The sequence below is a fragment of the Chrysemys picta genome, chromosome 10 (genome assembly GCF_011386835.1).
Source record: "Chrysemys picta bellii isolate R12L10 chromosome 10, ASM1138683v2, whole genome shotgun sequence".
NCBI classification, from domain to species: domain Eukaryota; kingdom Metazoa; phylum Chordata; order Testudines; family Emydidae; genus Chrysemys; species Chrysemys picta.
In genome coordinates this window covers 51,669,759-51,693,207 of record NC_088800.1, presented here as the reverse complement: position 1 = coordinate 51,693,207, position 23,449 = coordinate 51,669,759, and the positions used below count along the sequence as shown (strand labels likewise).

The window sequence follows — 23,449 nt, the reverse complement described above, 5'->3', positions numbered from 1 at the left end:
GGGGATGTGAACCAGTGTTTGCCATGTAGCAGTGCACAGCACCTGCCATTACACCACTGGCCCCCACCTCCTGAAATCCCCTTCAAAGCCAAAGGAAGTCTCAGTCCTGGCTTGGCTGCATAGCCTTGTTCAGCCAGCAAAGCGCTCTGCTGCAGGGAGAGGGACAACTCACTGCAGGGGCCAGGAATTCACGCCTCCCTTTGCACAACTGGCAGGGGTTGTGCTGTCCTCTGATACATCAGCCACTGGCTGCTAAAGGAGGCAGAATACCAGACTGGCTAAATCAATGGTCTGATCTGGCTTGGCAAGTCCAATGCCCCACACACTGCTGAGAGCCACATGAAGGGTGGGCCAACCCGGGGAATTCAGCCATCAAGCAAGAGAGCCTGGCTGAGATTCCCACATTTCATCTTCTGGTCCTTGGGCCAGCAGAGGCAGCGTGCTAGGCCCCATGAGGAGGAGGAAGGGGCCACGTGTCACCCCACAGCTCCCTGAATTGTCAAGAACCCTTCATTTCCAGATAGCCATTTGCTGTGTAATAGCAATGGTCTATCGTTCTGTGGCATTCACCAAAGCGTCACACAGGAAAACGAGGAGGTGTGTGGAAGCCGGGTGTGCAAAGGAACAGGCCAGGACAACGTACAATAGCTCACCTATTTGTAATAGGACAGACACTGGAGAAGTGCATAGAACAACTTTTAGACTTCAAAACAGGCTTTTGATAGCGCTTAGCAGCAAGGGGCATGGTGAGTTAGGAGAACGTATAGTACCCCAGAGAAACTGATCAAGCTGAGAGAAAAAATCTACAGCAAGTTGCCGAGTGCGGTGAGAGTTGACAAGAAGCTGATGGAGTGGTTCAGGATGACCATAGGAACGAGAGAAGGGCGCACGCTAATCGGCAGGTTTGTTCCACTCGGTACTGGAAGCAGTACAGGCTGTAGCCCTGAGAGAAGTCACGTTATATGGGAGGACCGAGAATAATGCAGAGACAATATTGCTCCCCTCCCCCACCAGCATTGACCAAGGAAGATTTACAAAGAATAGCCGACAAGGACACCTGGGAAAGTAGAAAATTTGAACGTAAGATCAGCATGGAGAAGACAAAAAAATATGGCAATTGGAAGACAGGAGGAAAAGGTAAAGCTCAAAGTCAGAGACAAAGAACTAGAACACGTGGGAAATCTTGTGTGCCTTGGAGGACTAGGAGTGGAGAATGGGAATTGTTACAATGACACAAAAAGACTTGGACTAATGGCGACTGCATTTCTGGAAGGCTAAAGACATTTTGATGAACACTACTGTGTGGATTGGAATGCTGGAGACTGAAGAAAGCTGACGAACAAGATTTTGACTGCAGAAATGAACTGGCTGAGGGAATGCCGAGCGCTTTGAGGCTGCAGAAAATTAAAAATGTAGTGATAAAGTGTAGAGGTCAAGAAATAACACTGTTACAGAGGGTTCAAGAAAGACAACTGCGATGGTTCAGAGGTGTGACAGATGGACTTGGAACGGATACCGCGTAGGGTGATACATATCAGAGCATAAAGGACTCCGAACAGAGGGAGACTGAGGATGCATTGGACAGACACAGTGAAGAATGGCACAGAACAAAAAGGTTTAAAGATGAATGAAGCCGGTACGAGGTAGAAAGCAGTGAAAAGATTTCATTCTGCTGGTGAATGGGAACCAAAGAAGAAGAGTCGATTGTGCTGCAGCAGTCACAGGATGCTGCTTTGGGGATGGATCAGACACCAGGAGAGAGTCCAGGCACCTCAGCAGATGGTTATGGCTTCAGATGCTCCAAAGCAAGATACAACCCTGCACCAGGAAACGCGCTGTCACCTGGGCACTCTCAGCCATATCCCCAGTGCTGCAGTGCGCCTGCCCCTGGATGGCCTGGGGGCTATACCTGTGAGCATGGACAGGGTGGTTGTCTTCCCAGCACCGTTGTGTCCCAGAAGGACAGTGATCTGCCCCTCATACATGTTCAGGGTCAAGTCCCTTACTGCCTCCTTGGTCTTGCTCCCCACTTTGAACACCTACAGAAGCAGAGAGAAAAGACGAGTATTAGAAGGAAACACACATTCATCTTGCCCATCTATTGCACCCGTCATCCCACAGCACGTACAAGAGACCACCTCCTGATGCAGCCACCTCACATCTTAGGAGACCACCCCCTAAGTGTATCTAAGCAGAGCAATTTCAAATCTACAACATTATGCAGCCAGTGTATGCAGATCCCTCGAGTGGCTATGTTAAAATGTTGGGTTTCTCCATATGCATGGACAGATTGTTTTATCCCACTGCAAAAATGCTACCACCCATGGTGTGAGCCTTGGCTACTGTTTAACAATGCCCAGCAATACTCTACTCAGGAAGACGGCAGCCTATTGAAATGGGAGCTATGGTTAGGAAGTTTTTAAAATACAAGCGAGGACATTTCAGACCCCTGGGGAAGGACGGGTGTGCCCCAAATTCCCCAAGCCCGTGTCACGGCCACCAGCCTGTAGGCAGATGTCTTTTCAGCATCCATCAATGCTATGCCATCAGCTACAGGGATCTGGTGTAGATCAACACTTCCTGTCCCTCCTCAGCATGCGTAGCCAGACAATCAGCAAGAGCCTGGGAATCCAACCTGGTCCATTGTTTAAAAGCCAAAGCCTGTGTAATGAGGGGGTTTACACAACAGCTTGTGTGTCACGCACAGAGCTGGACGATGGGTGATCCAGGCCAAACACACAGTTCAAAGTTCTGCACAGACAGTACAGAACGGGGTGCGGTCCCTACGGTGGTGGTGGTTTACCAGTAGGTGATTGCAGAAGGGGAGGAAAGGAGGGAGCTAGCTCGGTATTTGTTAATTGATGCATCAGGCATAGAGGCAGAAAGATGTCAGGAGAGGGGAAAAGGAAGGACTGCTCAATGCAACCAGAATGCATGCCCAGTGGGAGCTCAGTGCCCATAGCTAGCATGGCAGTAGCCCATCCCCATAGCAGCACAGGACCCACTGAATGCCAGGAGGGGTTTTTTGCACACACGGCTGCTGCAGCTACACCCCAGCCTTCAAACTCTTTTTTGACAGAGGAGTTGTATGCAGCCCTGTGCTCTGGTGCCACTGCTCCAGGTAGGGGAAGGGAATGGGTCTGAAGCACCAGGAGCCCCGCTGATGTCTTCTAGGGACTCCGAAGTGAGGACTTTGGTCTCCAGAGCATTGTAACAAACCCTTTAGTCATTTCCTGCAATCCCCATGGCTCATGAAAGTGACAGACTCCAAACTGTTAGCCCTGGTCTACACTTAAAATGTAGATCGACCTAGGTATATCACTCAGGGGTGTGAATTAAGTGCTGTAGTTAAACCAAACTAACTCCCAATCTAGCTGCAGCCAGGGAGGTGGATTACCGACACTGAGGGAAAACCCCTTCCATCGGTGCAGGACGCGTCTACACTACAGTAGAGGGGGAGGGATAGCTCAGTGGTTTGAGTATTGGCCTGCTAAACCCAGGGTTGTGAGTTCAATCCTTGAGGGGGCCACTTAGGGATCTGGGGCAAAATCAGTACTTGGTCCTGCTAGTGAAGGCAGGGGGCTGGACTGGATGACCTTTCAAGGTCCCTTCCTGTTCTAGGAGATAGGATATCTCCATTAATTTACAGTGCTACAGCAGCATAGCTACAGCACTTTCACCCGTAGTGTAGACATGCCCCCAGAGGCTGTTGTGGGGGAGAAGGGAGGGAAAGAGCCGAGTCACCCCACCCTTAGCATTGCTACTAGCTATTCCGGTCAGAAATTGCATGACCCATGCCAGTACGGATCTATCTGGAGCCAGACTCTTCCTGCCAGGGAGATCTTTATGCTTGCTCCAAAGACCTGCAATGTGTTGCTGTCAGATTGTCCCTGCTTGCTGGGCAGGGACTGGTCTGGGGGACTTTACCTTGGAGAGGTGCTTTATTTTGATCCCTGACACCAGATCGGACGGCTCTTCCTCAATGTACTGGCTTTTCAGGGCCTTCTCCGGGTCCTCCTCTTCCTCCTTCTCTTTCCCCAGGACGGTTCTGGGAGTCCCGCACCAGTATGAGGGCTAAGTGGAAAGATATAGAGAGAGTGAAAGTTGCCCAGCTGCCGTGTACAGCAACCTTCCCTCCCGCCAACCAGCATAACCAAGATGGGATTCGTTCTGCCCCAGCTCACGCCAATACATCCCATACATGGAGCTGTACAGAGCACCGGCAAAGAGAGACACGTCATACAGAGATGCCCATTAGACACAACTCAGACAGGCTTTAGAAATACTCCTCCTTTCAAATCAGCACTTTGCAGGATCCGGCTAGGAACGGAGCATCTCCAACACAACAGAAGCCCCGGGCCATGAAATCCGCCCTCTCCCCACCCCAAAGGGGAGCCCCCTGATTTTCTCAAGACTCCCAGAGGAGCCTCTGACTCTATTGACAGCCGTTTCCAAAAGAAAAGGCATTAGGAGAATTAATTCACTCCTCCACTGATGCCCTCTAGCTTCCAAGAAGGCAGTTTTAGTGCACCTGTAATCAAAAGTAGAGCTTTGACAGGTAGAGCAGCCACTGGCTGAAAGTTCTTGCCCTTACGTGCTGGTCCTTCTGCTTCTAGCCAGAAATCCCACATTGATGCTAATATTAGCACATATCACCACCACATAGGCAGTCATTCTTATAGCGGTCATCGTCATGGAGACTATAGCAACACAAGGACCCCAGGCACCACTCCCCTAGCATATTGGCCAAGGAATGTACCAAGTGGGATACCAGCTCCCCAACACAGGGGGTTGGGCCAATATGAGTGTGTGTGTGTGGGGGGTAATCGGGGCTGCTCAGAGGGTTGTCACCTACTCTTCAATCGCCCACTGCCCCTCATCCTCCTGCCCACGCAACAATTTCAAATGCACTAAGTGAAAGGAGCCATGAACTTCCACTATTCAGAGGCTGCAATCACTCTAGTCACTGGGGGAGCCATGCTCTCAGGAGCGAGAGGGCCACTCAGGGTCTTAGCTGGAGGGAGAGGCCTGAATTCACTCCCGTATTTGGCTCTCCTGCCTGCTACAGCAATCCTCTGCTTGCCACACGAGTGGGCATGACCCATTCCATGCTGTAGGGGAAAGTGTCAAAAGTCATCGCACCAGGTTACTATTTCCTGATCCAAAGGGTCTTGGCACTCCCTGTGCTTTCCAGCAGTCCGCAGCACAACCTGCCAAGCAGAAAGCTGGCTCCTGAGCCCCACACAGGTATCCTAGAGGAACGCGCTCTGCTCTATGTGCTCCCACCTACCCTACAGAGCCAGGCACTGAAATGAAAGCATGCTGGGATGTGGATTTGGGGGCAAAAGAAAACACCACCATGTGATCACCCACGCCCGGTGGCCCTGTACAACCTGCTCTTGTATGGAGCCTGCCAGGTTTCAAACGCTAAGATCTTGTCACTCACATGGCTGCTCTCTGAGTCTTAACGTAGGTGTTTGGGGTGTGGTGACATGACTCGCAGCATCACATGTGCCAATAAACCCCAGCCCAAAGATCTAAAGCCAAGACATGGAAAGCGCATTTCACTCTCAGCGCAAGGCTCCTCAGATATAAGGCAGCACAGGGCTTTAGTTATCAAGTATGGGGCACAGATGCTGAGACTAAGCCCAGAAGAGACCATTGCAATCGTTTTAGTCTGACCTCCTACATAACAGGACAGAGAATTCCTATTTAAGACCCATTATAATAAACACTCTGGGTGTGAGAGCAGAATCCCTGCGTTTCATCTTAGACATTGCCAGCGACAGAGCGCACAGCAGTGGTGCTCACCGTCAAGAAGAAGTACCACGGCTGCGGCACGCCATACTCTCCTGGGAAGACGGCCTCCACGTACCAGGCCACCAGGCCATAGAGGACAGAGTCCAACAGCAGCATCCCCAGCACCTGTGCAAAGGTGAAGTTATCATCCACGCTGACTGGCTTCATGAGGTCCTGCCACTGAACGCCGGTCCCTGAAAGCACACAAGATAGCGTTTGCGTCTGCCAATGTGCAGCCACAGTATGTAACACTTTGTAACTCCTCACCCACAGGCTGGGAGAATATATACAGCGGTGCACGTTCTCTGGGACTGTGAAATAAAGGATCACAATACAAATTCGTTGCTAGCACACTGTGTGCGCATATGTGGGAGGGGGATAGAAAACACATCTGAAAGCAAGACACGATAAATATGTTTAGCACATGCCTGTAACTTATTGTGTGATTTAATTTACAAAGATCTGCAAAAATGTGTTGGCTAAACACCTATGCTACTGCATGACCTTGTTCTCAGCAGCTTTGTTCTATTCACGCCTCCCTCCCCCCCACCCCCCCGAGTATGGTTTCAAAAACTCCACCTGCACTAGGAATCAAATCATTGCTAAAAATGTTGTTCCAGTACAGGACCCCGAGCTGGCAAAGAAAATATTCAGTGCTCGTATAGCTCAGTCCACCCAGCCTCAGTGCCGTGTCCATACTTAAGACATGTACCATTTGGTCCTCCTAACACACTTGTAAAACCCCCTGTATCCCCTTAGGAGTGCTTTGAACAGTGTCCCTGCCACATACCACTTAGATTAGTTAACCTTCACGTCAGTCTGCACCATTTCCCATCTGAGCTCCCACACGGCCTCCACCACTGTAGTGTCTGAGCACCTCTCATACATCAGAAATTATAGCCCATGGCACCCTTGCCAGGTACGAATGTACAATCAATCCCCATTTCACAGATGGGGAACCGAGGCACAGACAGGTTAAGTGACAGGAGCTGAACTCAAATCTCCTGATTCCCAAATAGGGCCCTTGATCACAAACCATCCACCCTCTTTTGCACTTTCTGACACTGTATCAAGGAGAGAGATGTGTATCTTCTCCCCTAAAAATACTACCCATGTCTCAATCTCCCGCTTAGTTTAATCAATTCGCAAAGACAACGTCCTTCTTGGAAAAAGAGACAGACTGCTCATTGACATGGAAATTAGCGAGGGAAAGATGATCTGGATTCAATTAATGTCAGAAATTACATTCCTCAGAGTAGTATTAACTTTGTAATTAACAAAAGCAAAACCACCGAAGAATCCTAGCTTTGCCAGCCAGATCCAATTTGGAGATGAGGTGCTCCCAACAAACTGAGGGCAGCTCCTCCAGAGAGATATAAGTTATCCAGAACCTCGAAGCGGGTAAGTGTGTGCATTGACAGATCCCCTCCTTTGGATTAGCTGTCCAAGGACTGACTCCTGCTCTCACTTATGCCAATGACAAGACTCCTTCAATGGTACAGGATCAGTATCAAGTCTCAAGGTTCAAAAAAGGAGGCCAGATAAGAGCCTGATTTTTCAGACTGGCATCAAAGTGCTTAACATCCCCAATCCTGGAACTCTAGAGCTCAGTGTGAGTCTCCAGGCTGACTTCCCGTGCTTGGCTTCCCCATCTGGGCCTGCATATTACAACAGCAGGGAGAGAGAGAAAAATCACTCACCTTTTCCTTCAAACATGCCTATCAGCTGTGCCCCCATGGCCATAGCAACATTGGAGATGAGGCAGGACGACAGTTTCTGACTGTGGGACATCAGGTCGTAGCGAGGCGAGATAAAGAAGTAGGGGATGTAGGAGAAAAAGTAAAGGAAACCCCCAGCGGCAGCTGCCACATTTGCTGCAAGTGCAGAGAAGAGGGGGAAAAAAAGAAAAGAAATTTCCAACAATGTGGTGACAAACACAAATGGATACAGACATTGCAAACTTCTCTAGAGCTTCCATCCAAGGAGATCTAAGTACTTGGCAAAGGCAGGTGTTATCTCCATGAAACAGGAGCAGAGCGATTGAATGATTGGCCCAGGCCACACAGTAGGTCAATGGCCGAGCTGGGACTACAGGAGAGTCTCCCAACCTCCCTGCACTAACTATCGGACTGCACCATGTCATTTCAAGCACCAGAACGCTCCAAGCAGTGCAGTGAAGAGTTCAGCAAGTTCAGTGAGGTCTTAATGCATACACTGGCCCATTTTGGAAAGGTCTGGTATACAAACTTCCCATTCACCACAGCTTTTAATAATAATGCTGAATGGGGATGTGTATTGACAGCCCTTACTGGGCATCAAACCAGACAGCCCCCAAGTGACTGCACACCCCACGCACAGCCTACTAGTAATGGGAACATGCTTTGGAGCCTTTCCCAGCATCCTACCATACGGAGTGCGGCAGCCAAGGACACCTGCAGCCTCCCAAACTGAAGCCACTGCTCAGCGCACATTTGCAGAGGAGAGCAGGCTTGGTTTTGTAAGTCACACCAGGATGACGGAAAAGACCAAACCCTTCCTCCACCAGATGAGTCCTGCCCTTATCAGGTGGTAAGAGTGTCAGCAATTCAACATACAGACCTTTCCCATTAGAAAGAGGGATGTTTACAAGCCATGATGCTGACCCCGTAGGAAAGAGCTTCCCCTACTGGTGTGTTTCAGAACAAACTGCTCCCTGAGTCTCCTGTGGAAAATTGCTGGAGGGGCTGATGGAATATTTGCCTGCATTCCTCACCCAGCACAAAAATCCAGAGCAACAGCTTCTCTAGCCTGGCTAGAGGTCACCCTCCCCCTTGGATTGTCCCCTGTACAACAGGAATAAGAGCCATTAGGAGACCAAACAATGGACAAGTGAGACCAGCAGGTATTTCCATTGCAGTTATTGACATGGAGGAATGCACCTGCTCTGCTGGGTTTGCAGCACACTGCTCATCCCTCTGTCCCCAGCGCACTCAATGCCCAGTGCCAAATGGACAACTGAGCAAAGGTCCGACAACAATCAAACCTTCAGGTGGCTCTGCTGGTAGAGCATCAAACTCTAGATGTGAGGGTGCAGGCATCACAACTCTCCTCTGGCTTCTTGTCTGCGTTCAAAGTATGGGCCACGACAGTCCTACACAAATACAGCTTGCTGCCCTCTGAAGCTGGAGGCACTAGGTTGGAGGCAGGATTTCATTCCTTTGGTCACTAGCTGGGGGCCATCCAAGTTCCATTCAGAAGGATACCAGGAAGAAGCCAGGAATTCTAGTCAAATCCCCTGCCCACTCACAAGCAACCAACAGCCGTTCACTGGGGAAGAGGGGCATGTCACCCCTTGTTTCCCCATGAAGCGCCCACAGAGCGAGGGGCATTCAGAGGAGCTAGCCCAACACTGTGATATTTAGCTCCATAGAACAATCAGAGCTCATGAGTGCTGTCAAAACTACTCCAGTCCCTGCCCCTTCCACCACGTGGTGAAGAGAAACTGAGAAGATGGAGCTGTGGGGTTCTGTATTTATTAGCTCTCAGTGGCTCCTATAGCAAATCTGCTCTGTTCGTAAGTAACAAGTTGGCTCTGCAAAGTCCAAAGGATCTGAGAGTCAAGCTGGGCTCTTTCCTTCTCACACATCCCCACTGGTAATAAAGGTTCTGCAGGACAAAACCCCTTAGTAACACCTGTGCAGCTCCCCCTGTCTTCCAAGGTTTAACTGATTGCCACTTGGTATATCATTCTGTTGATCACTCTCAAGGCAGATCAGACTCTAGGTGACTCTCTCAGAGTTGGGCTGGCTCTGCCAGGCTAATGGGAAGATCTTAGTAAAGTCGGCAGGTAGGATCCACACGGGAAGAGGATACGGTGCCATTTCTATATGGGTGTCCATGTTCCACAGCCAAAGCACCCTCTCTGACAAACAGCATGAAAGGTTAACAGGATGGGCTTACCTCTGGAGAAGAAGGTGCTGACCATGAAGCTGAAGGAGATGGAGGAGATGGAGAAGACGGCCAGGAAGGTGAACACCAGGGTTGGGTCACTGTTGGTGAGTACCGCCCCCTGCTGGCTTACCTACAAACAAAATCCAGGCCATAAGTACTGTTACCCACCCGGACACAGCACCTAGCCTGGGAACGGAGACTTGCGATCCTCATGGTGCACATGGCGGCACAGAATGGGCTCGGTGGTCAAAAGAGATAAAGAAACTGTGTTAAAGATACCCAAGAGCTTTCTACCCTACAGTCTGTACCACTGCACTGAGTGTTATGGGCGGTGATTATCCCAGTGTAGACCAGGCTCTAACGAAGAGTGGCCTTTATGCCCCTGACACTCCAAGGACTCCTGTAGGCTGACCACCGGAACAGCCAGACTGGATCAGACCTGTCGTCCCGCCAGTCCAGCACCCTGTTTCTGACTGGCCAGCACCAGCTGCTCCAGCGGAAGGCACAGGAAACCCTTCAGCATCAGTTCTGGGATAGCCTGCCCACGAGGGAAGTTTCCTCTCATTGGTTAAGGCTGCATGCAACCTGAAGCAGGAGGGTTCCGATCCCTTCGAAAACCTGGGTGATTTAATCCTTTAATAACCAGATGTTCCTGTTAACTGTATGAACGTTCCATCCCTTTCTGAATCCTGCTAAGCTTTTGGCCTCAATGATGCCTGTGGAACTTCTTGCCACAAGGTTGTGTGAAAAGCAAGCTATGATGTCTGCAGAGGGGGATTCAAACACTTACAAAACTGAGTGCAGCAAAGGCCCAGCCTGAAGTAGCAAAGTGAACTTCCACGTTGAGAAGAGGCAGGGACCCCCCGACCCCCAATATTGACTTCGAAGTCTTACCCCCTAGCTGCCACTTTCCCCCTGGTTTGGGATAGTGAAGAGAAAAGCTGTCTGGATCGAAGGAGTGGAGAGTGGTGGGGAAATATAATTCAGCAGCATCTTTGAGTCTAAGGGCCTAGGACACCCCCTCCCCCTGCAATCTAAAGCCACCTGCAGATGCCTGTCCACGCGAGAAAGCCACCAGCTCCCCCACCGCCATCCCCAGGGTGGTTCTGACGTATACCTTGGAAGCCTGAGCCAGGACACTCACCTTGACACAAAAGAGCACCGTGACGAAGAATATGGACACCAGGAGGAAGAGGAAGAACATGAGGAACCAGGCGCTCCAATGCAGCCAGTTACTGAGGCCCATCATGCGCATATATTCCTGTGGGAGGCCAACACAAGCTGCATATTATCCTGTGCCGTGGCAGCCAGCCGCTGGCAGGCTAACAGCTGCCTGCCAAGAGCACCCTGATCGGATTTTCCATTGTGGGACAGAAAGAGGCAGCTGATGAGAACCAGGCACCATGTGCTAGAACCGGGCACCATGTGGGGAAGCACAGTGCAGCTATCACCCATGCGCAGTTCTATTTTAAATCCTAGCCTGTCTCTGAACAACCGCCAGTGACTCTGGATGACATGGGGGTCATGCTGGGGTGGCATGAAGAGGAGCATTGGGTGGAGACCCAAATCCATTTTCACAGAGGATAAGGCCAGAAGGGACCATTACAATTATCTGGTCTGACCTCCTGCATAACCCAGGAAAAATCTCACCGACCAAAGAGGAACTGAACCCGGGACCCTCAGATTAACAATCTGATGCTCCAATGACTGGGTTACCTGAGCTCTTGGTTGCCTAGACACCAGTCTCTTGATATGAAACAATGCATTGTGCCCCGACGCTTAAAGAAAACCCCCCACCCCAACAAACCTCCCTATGCACCCGAGCCACCAGAACCCACAACAGTTTCCATCCCCCCCAGAGCCACACTTTAGGCATCAGACTCAGACCCAAGACAGCGACCCGCCTGCCACTGCCAGCAGATCTAAGAGCATCGCCAAGCAGACAAAGCTGCATAGCAAGGCGGCAGAGCTGAATTCCTGCAGCAGGATCAGCTACCTTCCTCCCTGGAATTCACTAACCCTCCACAAACCCCCTTTCCTGCCCTCTGCTTGCCTAGCAAGAGTGGGATTTTGTTTACAACTCTGCATCTGGCATGGGTAAGCAAAGCAGTTAATGCAGAGTTATCTGTGCCTGTGCTTAGAGACCGAGTCCATATTGAGCACAGGCTTTTTATTCCTTCCAAGGAGATTGCACTACATGAAGCTAAGCAAGGCTCTTGCCATTATTTGTTTTTCTTCCAAGGCTATTTTTTGACATGCTCCTTTTGCATAGGGTTTTCCACCCATTCCCTTGTGTCCCTATCCCTTTCCTCTCCCTTTTTCCACATGACTCCAGCCCAGCATAATTTCCCCTTACATTCTTCTCACAGCTGGCTACCAGGGGCACAGACACAAGCAGCCTCCTCCAAGGTGCAGAGCCAGGCTGCTAGGGCAAGCTGGCCAGCAGAGCAGAGTAACCTTGCTGGCTCACCTTCCCAATACACTCCCCTCCCACCGCATGGGAACAGCAGGTGACTACTCAAGTGCCATTCTGTCTTGGAAGCCACGGTCCTGATCTCCCCCAGACGAGCGCTCTGGCAATAGCACATGGTGTCACTGCCGCAGCAGGATCTCAGCCTGCCAGGAAGCCACCGGTGCCCTGGCCATCTGTCTGGCGTTTACCTTCAACTTTTTCTCCTTCTCATGCACAACGGCGCGGACGATGTTGAGCGAGGTGTAGGTGAAGCTCAGCATGAGCAGAAGGGGCAGCTGGTTCTGGATGGCCAGGAGGAAGAGGTCGTTGACGTATGGTGGGTAGGGGAAGCGCCGGACGGCCACGGTGAACCCCTCCAGCAGGCGGGTGGCAGAGGCGTTGGCATGATATTGAATGATGGCTCTGTCAACGGCATGCTGCACAGCCAGGAACCCTTCCCGGATGTAACCTGTGCGAAAGCACAGAGCGGCAAGTGAGAGGCACTGCAGGAACGGGGCAGCCGGCTGCCCCGAGAGGTGACTGCTTCCCGCTGGCAAATGGGTGCGCACTGTATTATTAGTATTAGCATAATGACTGGGCGCCCAGACATGGAACAGGACCTGATGGTGCTAGGCGCTGTACAAACACAGCACTCTAAACCGGGGTGGGCAAACTATGGCCCACGTGCCGAATCTGGCCTGCCAACCGTTTTAAGCTGGCCCTTGAGCTCCCGCTGGGGAGCAGGGCTTGCCCTGCTCTGGCACTCCAGCCGGGGAGTAGGGTCGGGGGCTGCTCCACGCGGGTTGTGGAAGCAGCTTCATGGCTCCGCTCCAGCGCTTCAGCCAGGGAGCAGGGTCGGGCACAGCTCCCAGAAGCCACAGCATGGCCCCCCTGCAGCGTTTCAACTGGGGAGCAGGGTCAGGGGCCGCTCCACATCGCTCCCGGAAGCCGCGGCATGGCCCCCCTCCGGCACTCCAATAGCAGCTGCAAGAGCGATGCCTGCCGATGGGGAAGCGCGGAGAGCCACCTGGCCGCACCGGAGCCAGAGAAGGAACATGCCACTGCTTCTGGGAGCTGCTTGAGGTAAGCGACGCCCAGAGCCTGCAATCCTGAGCCTTCCCCCTTACCCCAACCCCCTGCCCCAGCTCTGATCCCCCTCCTGCCCTCTGAACCCCTCAATCCCATCCCAGAGCACCCTCCTATACCCCAAATTCCTCATCCCCAGCCCCACCCCATAGCCTGCACCCCCAGCTGGACCCCTCACCCCTCCTGCACCCCAACCCCAATTTTGTGAGAATTCACGGCCCACCATACAATTTCTATTCCCAGATGTGGCCCCCGGGCCAAAAAGTTTGCCCACCTCTACTCTAAACAGATGTATAGAACATGGCGATGAGGGGTAATGCTGCATATGCTAGGAAAGGATGCGGTCTTCAGAGACTGTTTGGTGGAGCAGGAGAAGCAACAGCATAATTAGCCCTAGGACTGATCATCCTCATTGTTCCGTGTGTAACACAGTGCATACAGCACCATACAGCAGGGCCCGTGTTTTATTTGGACTGTTCCTTGGATAGGTTTCAGCTATTGCAGGGCATGGCAGCATCCCTGCCCCAAAGTCTTTAACCGAGAGCCAGTGATGCCAGCACTCCCACCTGCACCAGCTGCCAGCAGGTGTGCTCCACGGATTTACTACAAGAGGAAGGAGAATAGTAGGACCCAGCAGACCCGGGTGCGACCACTGCTGGAATCCTGTGTCCAGTTCTGTGGCCCACAGTTCCAGAAGGATGTTAATAAATTGGAGAGGGGTCAGAGAAGAGCCATGAGAATGATTAAAGGATTAGAAAACCTGCCTTATAGTGATAGATGGAGCTCCTTGAGTCTACTTAGCTTAAGTAAGAGAAGGTTAAGGGGTGACTTGATCACAGTCTCTAAGTGCCTACACGGGGAACAAATATTTGATAATAGGTGCTTCAGTCTAGCAGAAAAAGCTCTAGCATGATTCAATGGCTGGAAGTTGAAGCTAGACAAATTCAGACAGGAAATAAGCCGTAAATTGTTAACAATGAGGGTAATTAACCACTGGAGTAATTTACCAAGGGTTGTGGTGGATTCTCCAGCACTGACAGTTTTTAAATGAAGATGGGATGTTTTTCTAAAAGTTCTGCTCTGGGAATTGTTTTGGGGCAGGTTTCTGGCCCGTGCTGTGCAGTTCAGCCTAGACGATCACAATGGTCCCTTCTGGCTTTGGAATCCATGAACCCCAGAGACATCCTGCTCACCTGGCGTCCCTCCATCAGGGAACTTGGCTTCTCTGGGGCCTGGTAACTGGAAAAGTGGGAACAGGTAGCTGGTGTGCCAGTCACGGTCGAGGTTGGGGTTCAGGCCTGTCTGCTCGCTCCGGGGGGCATTCCTAGGGCTGTATTTGAAGCGCAGCTGATAATTAACCTACAAGGCAACAGAACGAGACGGACGTTGGAGTCAGAAAAAAATTAGGGGATTGTGGAGGCGGCAATGGAGAATCAGAGCATGAGAGAGAGCACCAGTTTGAGAGGAGAAAAGGGAGGTGCATCTTGGAGCACCCCAAAGGACGATTAGGGGGTCTTCCCCCAAAAGCATCACCACAGGGCTGCTGTCTCTGGCCTGGACAGGTGAAGGGATACCAGTCCCCCCACCATGCGTTTAGCATTGGGGGCGCTGTGCCAGGGAGGTGCTGTCTTTCATATAGGTATCTGGATACTTTGATGGCCCCCATCACTATGGCAACTTTGGTACTCTCCTCTACCACCATGGCACTAGGAAATGCTCATGGAGTTCTCTGTGCTCATGGCTTCTGGAGCTAGCCCCACATTGAAGTGAGAGCCGCTTGGTGCACAGTAACATTGTAACCAGGATGTCCTCTCATGTCACGTTGAGGCAGCCATGGGGGTCACCACACAGCTCCTCAGAGCACTGGCCTTTGTGACGGGGGAGGACACCCACTTCTGAAAGGGCCTGGCCTGCAAATTCACTTACCTGCAGCTGCAAGGGGTCCTTGCTCTGATTGAAGCAGTGTTTGAAAACGAGGGCGGCCAGCACGTTACCCGAGCGGTTATCAAACTTCACATAGTCCTCAAACTCCCTCTCCGAGGGGAACCCTTGAGCTGCAGAGGAGGGAAATCCATGCAGTGAGCGGCCTGTGATGGGGGTGGGCTCTGCAACCGCGAGGGGGTGCACTGGGACGTTTCCAAGCCAAGGGCTTTTGGGTTGCAGTCCTGACAGGCTGCCTAGGGAGCATGGCGGTAGCGGGATTATTTCATCAGAGCTCTGCTTTGATCAGCAACATTGGCTCTGTCTCCCACTTGAAGGAAGCTCCCAGTATGATGCCCCGTCCCCACCCATGCCAGGAGTGCCAGCTGCTGGTACCAAGGGGTTATGTTCTTCTCCTTTCACAAGAGAGGAAGCTCACCCCGCCCCCAAATACTTAAAGGAAAAACAACAGGAGAGTTTTGTTCATGCATTTGAAAGTCCAGCCAGACTCAGACTCTTCTTAGGCAAGGCCTGTACAAGCCTCCTGCAAACAGTTCTACAAACTGCCCCTCCTTTTGTGGCCAGCAATGTCAGGACCCTCCCCAGAGCTGGCTCACCAAACCCATCAAATGACAATGCAATTCTGGTCTGGGACAGCTCTTCTAGTGCTAGAGGGGCTCTCCTCCAACAAGGCTCAGCCAGGGTAGGGAGTGGGGAACCTTGCATTGCTGCTGCCAAGCTGTAGCTAGTGTGTAGCTACCCAGGGAACTTCACTCATCTGGGTGGAATCTGGCACCTTTTACTGGCATTAAACTAACTCAAAACCAGAACAAATCAAAAGTTGGTAAGGTGGAAGGTCTGGTACCGATCCCATCGAGTTTATGTTGTTAAAGGGATCCTGCCGACTTGGAAGCCTAAGCAATATGAAAAGTGAGCTAAGAAGCAATTTCGGGATCCAGCCTCAAATCCCCCTGACAATTCTTATAGTTGCAAAACCCCATTTCCCTATTTGTAAAGCTTTTTTTCTCCAGTGCTGGGTGAAAGACCCATGCAAACTACAGGGAGATACAGATCATTAGAGCTGATGGAAAAGGGAATTTCCATTCTGTTGGAAATTCCAACATTCGCTTATTTTCCAAATTGGAATGAAAAAAAAAAAAAATGTTCCTCAAAATTAAACTTCCAAAATATTTCAGAAACATTCAAGACGACAACAACAACAAAATATTCCAATAAGGTCAGAACATTTCACAACAGAACACAGGAGTGAAAATGAAGTAGTTCCATAATTTCCCATTGAAAATTTTGACAAAAGTGAAATGTTCCCGCAAAACATTTCTATTTAGCTGAATCAGCATTTTCCAACAGAAAATTTTTTCAACTGGCTCTCCCTATCATAGAGGGAAACCAGCGAAACTGAGTAGACATTTGTGTCAAATGCACAAAACAAACAAGCAGCATAAAGGAGATTGCTAGTTTTTCTAATCTCGTTCTATTAGCCCAGGGGTGGGCAAACTTTTTGGCCCGAGGGCCACATCGGGTTTCTGAAAATGTATGGAGGGCCATTTAGGGGAGGCTGTGCCTCCCCAACCAGCCAGACATGGCCCGCCCCCCGCCCCCTATTTGACCCCCCTGCGTCTCGCCCCCTGACAGCCCCCCTGTGCATCTTGCCCAATCCAATCCTCTCATTCCTGACTGCCCCCCCTGGGAACCCTGCCCCCATTCAACCCCCCTGTTCCCTGCCCTCTGACCGCCCCGACTCCTATCCACACCCCCAGCCCGAACTCCCCTGCCCTCTATCCAACCCCCCCCCCCCACTCCCTACCCCCTTACTGCGCTGCCTGAAGCACTGGTGGCTGGCGGCGCTACAGCCACACTGTACAGAGCGCCAGGACAGGCAGTTGTGCCGTCTGGCTGGAGCCAGCCACGCCACCTCGCAGCACAGAGCACTGGGTCAGGCCCGGCAAGAGCTCACAGCCCCGCCGCCCAGAGCACTGTGCCGGCAGCACAGTGAACTGAGGCTGCAGGGAGGGGGAACAGCAGGGGAGGGGCCGGGGGCTAGCCTCCCGGGCCAGGAGCTCAGGGGCCTGGCAGGAGGGTCCTGCGGGCCGTAGTTTGCCCACCTCTGTGTTAGTCTCTCTCAGGTACTACTTTGACAGGAGGTGAAAATTTCTAGACAGAAGTCTGATTTTTAAGTGACTACTTTAATTGCAATAGCAGAAGGCTCAGCTCTTAAGATGAAGCCAGTCACATCACTGTCACCTGGTGCCTACATCAGATTTTGAACTCTGGTCCCTAGAAATGATTAACTTAGAGAAATATCCATTCCCATCTGAAGCTGAATCCAGGACACTTAAAACAGCCTCCCCACAGATCCCAATTTAGCAAAGCACTTAAGCACGTGCTTAGCTTTAAAAGCACTTAAGATAATCCCATCTCTCTTCAGCGAAGCAAATGTGCTTAAGTGCTTTTCTGAATAAGGCCATATGAAACGCGTGCCTGCACACATGTACACACCAGTTTCTACACTTAAAAGACCTCCCTCCCCTCCAGGAACCCCCAGCCCATTCTAACCTTTGATATTGATGTGCAACGCCTTTTCCACCGCCTCCGCGATGCTCTTCACAGCAGTGACATTGGAGGGGACATAAGCCAGCTCCCAGGGGCTGAGCTTCCGGTGATGGAAAAACCATGGCAGCTCATCCACTGACTGGCTGGGGTAGATGGTGGCATTGGGGTGACTGATCGAATGCACTCGGTGGCGGAGCGCAATGAGGATTGCAGCAAATAGCAATGGCAAGCAGATTTCTATGACCGTTACCAAAATCTGTCGCTTCTGCGGAAGAAATAAGGGAAAACTGGTTAGACTGGCAGGCAGGGGATCAATTTAGCACTGGGAAGGAAATTACAGCTCTCACACGCCGGTACTACACATAGTGAGTCCACTGCATTTCACTGTAGTCATAGCCAAAGGCAAAAGTGATGACCATTATTTGCATCACATTGGCAAAGGGACCCCCAATGAAGCCAAGACCCAATTGTGCTAGATGCTGTACAGGCAAAGGGAAGAGATGGTCCCAGCCTCCAAGATCTCGTCATCTGGGTTTTGTGGCACGAAGCACAGGGTGAACAAGCCAAAAAGGCCTGGGGAGTTAATAGTGAATCAAGCCAGTTTTGCAGCTTAGCCATTGTCAGCTAGCAAGGTTTTGATGTAAAGTCCTGATGGATGCAGGAGCACTCAACTCATGACATGTCATTCTCCACCCTCTTCACCTCTTGCTGTGCACAGATAACCCTTCCTAGAGGTAAGGGCAATTGCATGCAAGAAACAAACAGGAAATACAGGGCTCTCCTGGCCATCTCTGGGCACTACACAGACATCAAATTACACCACAGCATTCTTGCAAGGATGGAAAGGGATGCTTGGTGATTGATCACCCCTGGGGTGAAGGACAGCAGCTGTTTAACAGCGCACAGCAGCATTACCCAATACCTCAGGGCTGGGAGTGAAGAACAATAATGCATTCAAATGGAAAAGGAGAAGAATGGGGCAAGCGGAGCTGGAGTTAAGCCAGAGCATAGTAAGGTAAATTCTCCTCCTCCAGCAAAAAGAGGTCTTTATAAGCAGCACAGCTCTGACTCCTGGGAAAGGAGCACCTCCAAGGAAGTCACCAATACCACTTCTGGCAGCTCCTCAGCAATTCCCTGGAGGCCACCCATCAAAACACCCAGTCTGATTAGCTGATGAGATCTGACAGGTTCACAGCACAAAGTTGAATAGCTCCAGATTACAGCAGGGCATCAAGGATAGAGGGAATCTGACCAGCATGGAGCATGCCCAGCTGTGAGGCTATTCGGCAGCACTAGAATCTGACAGTACGTCTGCAAAGTCACCTCTTGTTTGGTTTTATATGTAAATACTGGACAGTTTATAGAATAACCCTACAGCAGCTCCAAGCATGACAGCCAATCCCACCACATCTATAATGGTTAAAGCCACTTAGCTGTCAACCACTCAAACCCTGGCTGCAACAACATTATTACATAGAACTAGAGGTGCTGCATGCACTCCACACAGTAGGGAGAATGCGTCTGAGTCCAAAGCCTCTGCCTCAGAAGTTTGCCTACACTGGAGTTTTAATATCAAGTTAACTGAGCTGACATTTAGCTCGTGTTAACACATGCTAGTCTAGACACTCCACGTCCCTGGCCACAAAGGTTTGTGATATACCTAGGGCTTCATCCCGGAACAGAAGCGCGTAGAACGTTCAGACATGGTAACTAACAAGTACATTGGCATTAAAACCTTAAGTGCAGTCATACCCAAAGAGTTTATAGTCGGGAGGCACGAGGCAGTAAAGCACAACAAGCTAAGTAGGGTGTTATTCCAGCCACGAAGTTTCCCTGTGTACATGGAATGCCCCACTGACAAGTGTCAATACTTGTACTTACCGTGTCTATCGCTTTATGATTCCCAAGGCCATACAAACATTACCCTCTACAGCCATCCCAGGAGGCAGCAAAGTATCATCATCCTCATTTTATAGATAGGGAAACTGAGGCACAGAGTGATGAAGTGACTTGCCCAAGGTCACTCAGTAAATCAGTGACAGAGCTGGATTAAGTGTAGAGTTCTTGGCCCACAGGCCCAGTTCCATGCTCAATCCACCAGACCACATCACCTCATTAAGGCCTTCATCCCAGGCCAATTGAAGTCAGTGAAAAGAATGAGGAGTACTTGTGGCACCTTAGAGACCAACAAATTTATTTGAGCATAAGCTTTCATGGGCTAAAACCCACTTCATCGATGCATGCAGTGGAAAATACAGTAAGAAGATATGTATACACAGAGAACATGAAAAAATGGGTGTTGCCATACCAACTGTAACGAGAGTAATCAATTAAGGTGGGCTATTATCAGCAAGAGGAAAAAAAAAACTTTTGTAGTGATAATCAGGATGCATTTCCAACAGTTGACAAGAGTGTGTGAGTAACAGTAGGGGGGAAATTAGCATGGGGAAATAGTTTTTACTTTGTGTAATGACCCATCCACTCCCAGTCCTTATTCAAGCCTAATTGAATGGTGTCCAGTTTGCAAATTAATTCCAATTCTGCAGTTTCTCATTGGAGTCTGTTTTTGAAGTTTTTTTGTTGGAGTATTGCGACTTTGAGGTCTGTAATTGAGTGACCAGGGAGGTTGAAGTGTTCTCCGACTAGTTTTTGAATGTTATAATTCTTGACGTCTGATTTGTGTCCATTTATTCTTTTGCGTAAAGACTGTCCGGTTTGGCCAATGTACATGGCACATGATGGCGTATATCACATTGGTAGATGTTTAGGTGAACGAGCCTCTGATAGTGAGGCTGATGTGATTAGGTCCTATGATGGTGTCCACTGAATAGGTATGTGGACAGAGTTGGCAGAGTTTTCCACTGCATGCATCCGATGAAGTGGGTTTTAGCCCACGAAAGCTCATGCTTAAATAAATGTGTTAGTCTCTAAGATGCCAAAAGTACTCCTTGTTCTTTTTGCTGATACAGACTAACATGGCTACCACTCTGAAGTCTGTTAGAATCATTCAATGGGCTTTGGATCAGGCCCCCAATAGAGATGCTGCTTTAAGCATGAGGAGCAGCGGGAAAGGAGGAGTGAAGTTGGGACTGGGTAAAGGAACAGCAAGACTAAGGAGGAGGAGAGAAGAGTTGATGTATAGATAGGAACAGGAGGGAATAGTTGTGCTGAGCTTTGAACATGAAGGAGAATGGAAGCCAGTAAAGGTATCTGAGGCTACATTTACACTTAAAACACTACCACCACTGTAGCACTTCAGCAATGGGAGGGGCTCACCAGCTACTATAGTAAACTCACCTCACAGGGACTTAGTTCGGCTTAACTCCAGCGCTCATGGATGTGGATTTTTCACATCCCGAGCGATGCAGCTGGGTCGATCTAATTTTCTAGTGTAGACGAGACCTGAGAAAGGGGTATAGGAATGAGATGATCGGGGGAGGGGGATAAGAATCTTGGCAGCAGCATTTAGAATATAATGAAGGGGAGGGGGAGGAAGGGCACAAAGGGGGTGACGATGCACAGCATCATTACATTGTGTCATGTCTTACCGTGCTTAGAAGACAGGGAATCAGGACTTTCAGGTTCTATTTCCTGCTGTGCCACTACATTGCTATGGAACGTCACGCAAGTCACTTTGCCTCTATCTGCACATTGATAAAATTAGCAGAACATCTCAGAGGAGTACAGAGGTGAAAGTAAGCTGGTATGGTCCAGAACGGCGTACCGGCAAGAGCCAGTACACCGTGCCGGACCGCACTGGCTTCCGCGGCGGGGATTTAAAGGGCTCTGGGCTCCTGCCGGGAGCCCAGAGCCCTTTAAATCCCGCCCGCAACTCCGGCCGCTGGGCTGGGGACAGATTTAAAGGGCTCAGAGCTCCCCGCAGCGGCAGGAGCTCCGGGCCCTTTAAATCCCAGACCCAGCCCGGCAAGGCTCGGGGTTCTCCGCAGCCGCAGGAACTCCGGGCCCTTTAAATCCCGCCCGCAGATCCGGCAGGCGGAGCTGCAGTGGGGATTTAAAGGGCCCAGAGCTCCGTGGCAGCCAGAGCCCCAGGCCCTTTAATTTGCCCTTGAGCCCCGGGGGCTCCCAGCCACCTCTGCAGCTGGGAGCCCCAGCTTGATTTAAAGGCCCTGGGGCTCCCAGCCACAGCCGGTGCCCCAGGGCCTTTAAATCTTGAGAGGTCACGCCTCTTCCGGATGAGGCCAAGTCCCCCTCAGGACTCCAGCAGTACCAGTAAGTCCTGTAAGTTACTTTCACCCCTGGAGGAGTATGGCCTCAGGGATAGAGAGCACTGGGACTCAGGAGACCTGGGTTCTAGTCCCATATCTGTCACCTGGCTGCTGGGTGACCCTGAGCAAATTACTTCACTTCCCTGTGCCTCAGTTTCCCCCTTTATAAAGCACTGAGATCTACTGATGAAAAGTGCTAAAGAAGAGTTCGGTATTATTCACGTACTTCACTGGGGTAAGGGGAGGCTTAATAAAGGCTTGTGAAGTGCTTTGAGATCCAATGATAAAGGGAAGGTGTTATTACTCAATTTGTTGTCCAGGCAACTATCTGCTCAGGTGCCCCAGCCCCACCCCTGAACACCACCTGGAGCACCCTCCAAGCTGTTAAATCATCTCCAACCTGGTGCGCAATTTGTGTAGCTGCTTTCAACAATCAGTTAATTTGGCCCACAAGTGTATTGATTCACATTAGGAAGGATTGCAATTTAAACCCAAGGACAGAGTAGGGTTTGGTTTTCCTGTCAGAAGATTCATACTGATGCATTTCGCTATCCCCATTGAAAGGATCGATGCACCGGAGTTGAACCTTGATACTTTCTTCGTGGGTGTGTGTTTGTACTCCCGTCCCTCCCCACAATCACCTTTCATAGATTGTTATAGGCCCAGGAGGAATCAGCAATTGTAGGAAGAAAAACAAACAGGAGTGAATGCAACAAGGCAGCCCCCACAGGAGATTATCCCCCCTACCTCCCATCCCATAGTACCTTCAGCACCTTACAAACATTAACGGATTTTATCCTCACAGTGGGGAAGGATCACCCCATTCTTAAGATGGGGAGACAAGAGATTAAGTGACTTGGCCAAGGCCACATGGGGGATCTGTGGCAGAGCCAGGAATTGAGCCCAGGTGTCCCATTCCAGAGCCAAAAAGACCATGCTTCCTTCCCACACTGTGATGCACACTCCTGGGGAGGGGAAGAAGGTTACTGGGAGGGAAGAAGGGAGGGGGGTGCGAGGACCTGACTGGCTATGAATTATTTGTTGTTTCTTCAAAATACTGTTGATGAAGTAAGAATTCCTCTCCCTAGCCAAGTCCCCTATTCCAGTTCCAGCCATTGTTGCCTGGCTGGAGGAGCATGGCTGCCCTGGGCAGGAGGGGTGGGGAGCCCATTCCAGCTTGCCTGTCCCGCCAGAGGCTGATGAGCCCCCATGGGAGGTAGAACCTCCCTGCCCATGCAGGTTCTAGGACATGCATGCTGGGACAGCACCAAGGCCAGAAGAGGCTGAGGTCTGTGAGCAATTCGGGGGCCTCCAGGGTGGCAGAAATGAGGAGGGGGGTACAGCCTGGCTCTCTGGGACCTGCAGGGGCCAGCTGCCCGGAGCATATCCCAAGAGCAGTGGGGCACCCGGCCAGGATCGGCTCCCAGACCCCAGGCATCCATGGAAATACTGTTTTTTAGAAAGA

The 23,449-nt window shown here is 50.8% G+C and overlaps 1 protein-coding gene across 7 annotated transcripts in view; it reads right to left on the bottom strand.

Moving 5' to 3' along the window:
- Positions 1–23,449, bottom strand: part of ABCA3 (ATP binding cassette subfamily A member 3) — a 79,636-nt gene that overhangs the window by 33,677 nt on the left and 22,510 nt on the right. For all 7 annotated transcript variants that reach the window (XM_005295579.4, XM_005295583.5, XM_042854138.2 and 4 more), the window contains 10 exons: positions 17,762–18,023; positions 15,194–15,321; positions 14,461–14,626; positions 12,391–12,650; positions 10,874–10,990; positions 9,739–9,859; positions 7,500–7,673; positions 5,812–5,993; positions 3,928–4,074; positions 1,910–2,039 (listed from right to left, as the gene is read on the bottom strand). In XM_005295579.4, the coding sequence (XP_005295636.2) occupies positions 1,910–2,039; positions 3,928–4,074; positions 5,812–5,993; positions 7,500–7,673; positions 9,739–9,859; positions 10,874–10,990; positions 12,391–12,650; positions 14,461–14,626; positions 15,194–15,321; positions 17,762–18,023 (1,687 nt within the window). The remainder of the gene's footprint in view (positions 1–1,909; positions 2,040–3,927; positions 4,075–5,811; positions 5,994–7,499; positions 7,674–9,738; positions 9,860–10,873; positions 10,991–12,390; positions 12,651–14,460; positions 14,627–15,193; positions 15,322–17,761; positions 18,024–23,449) is intronic.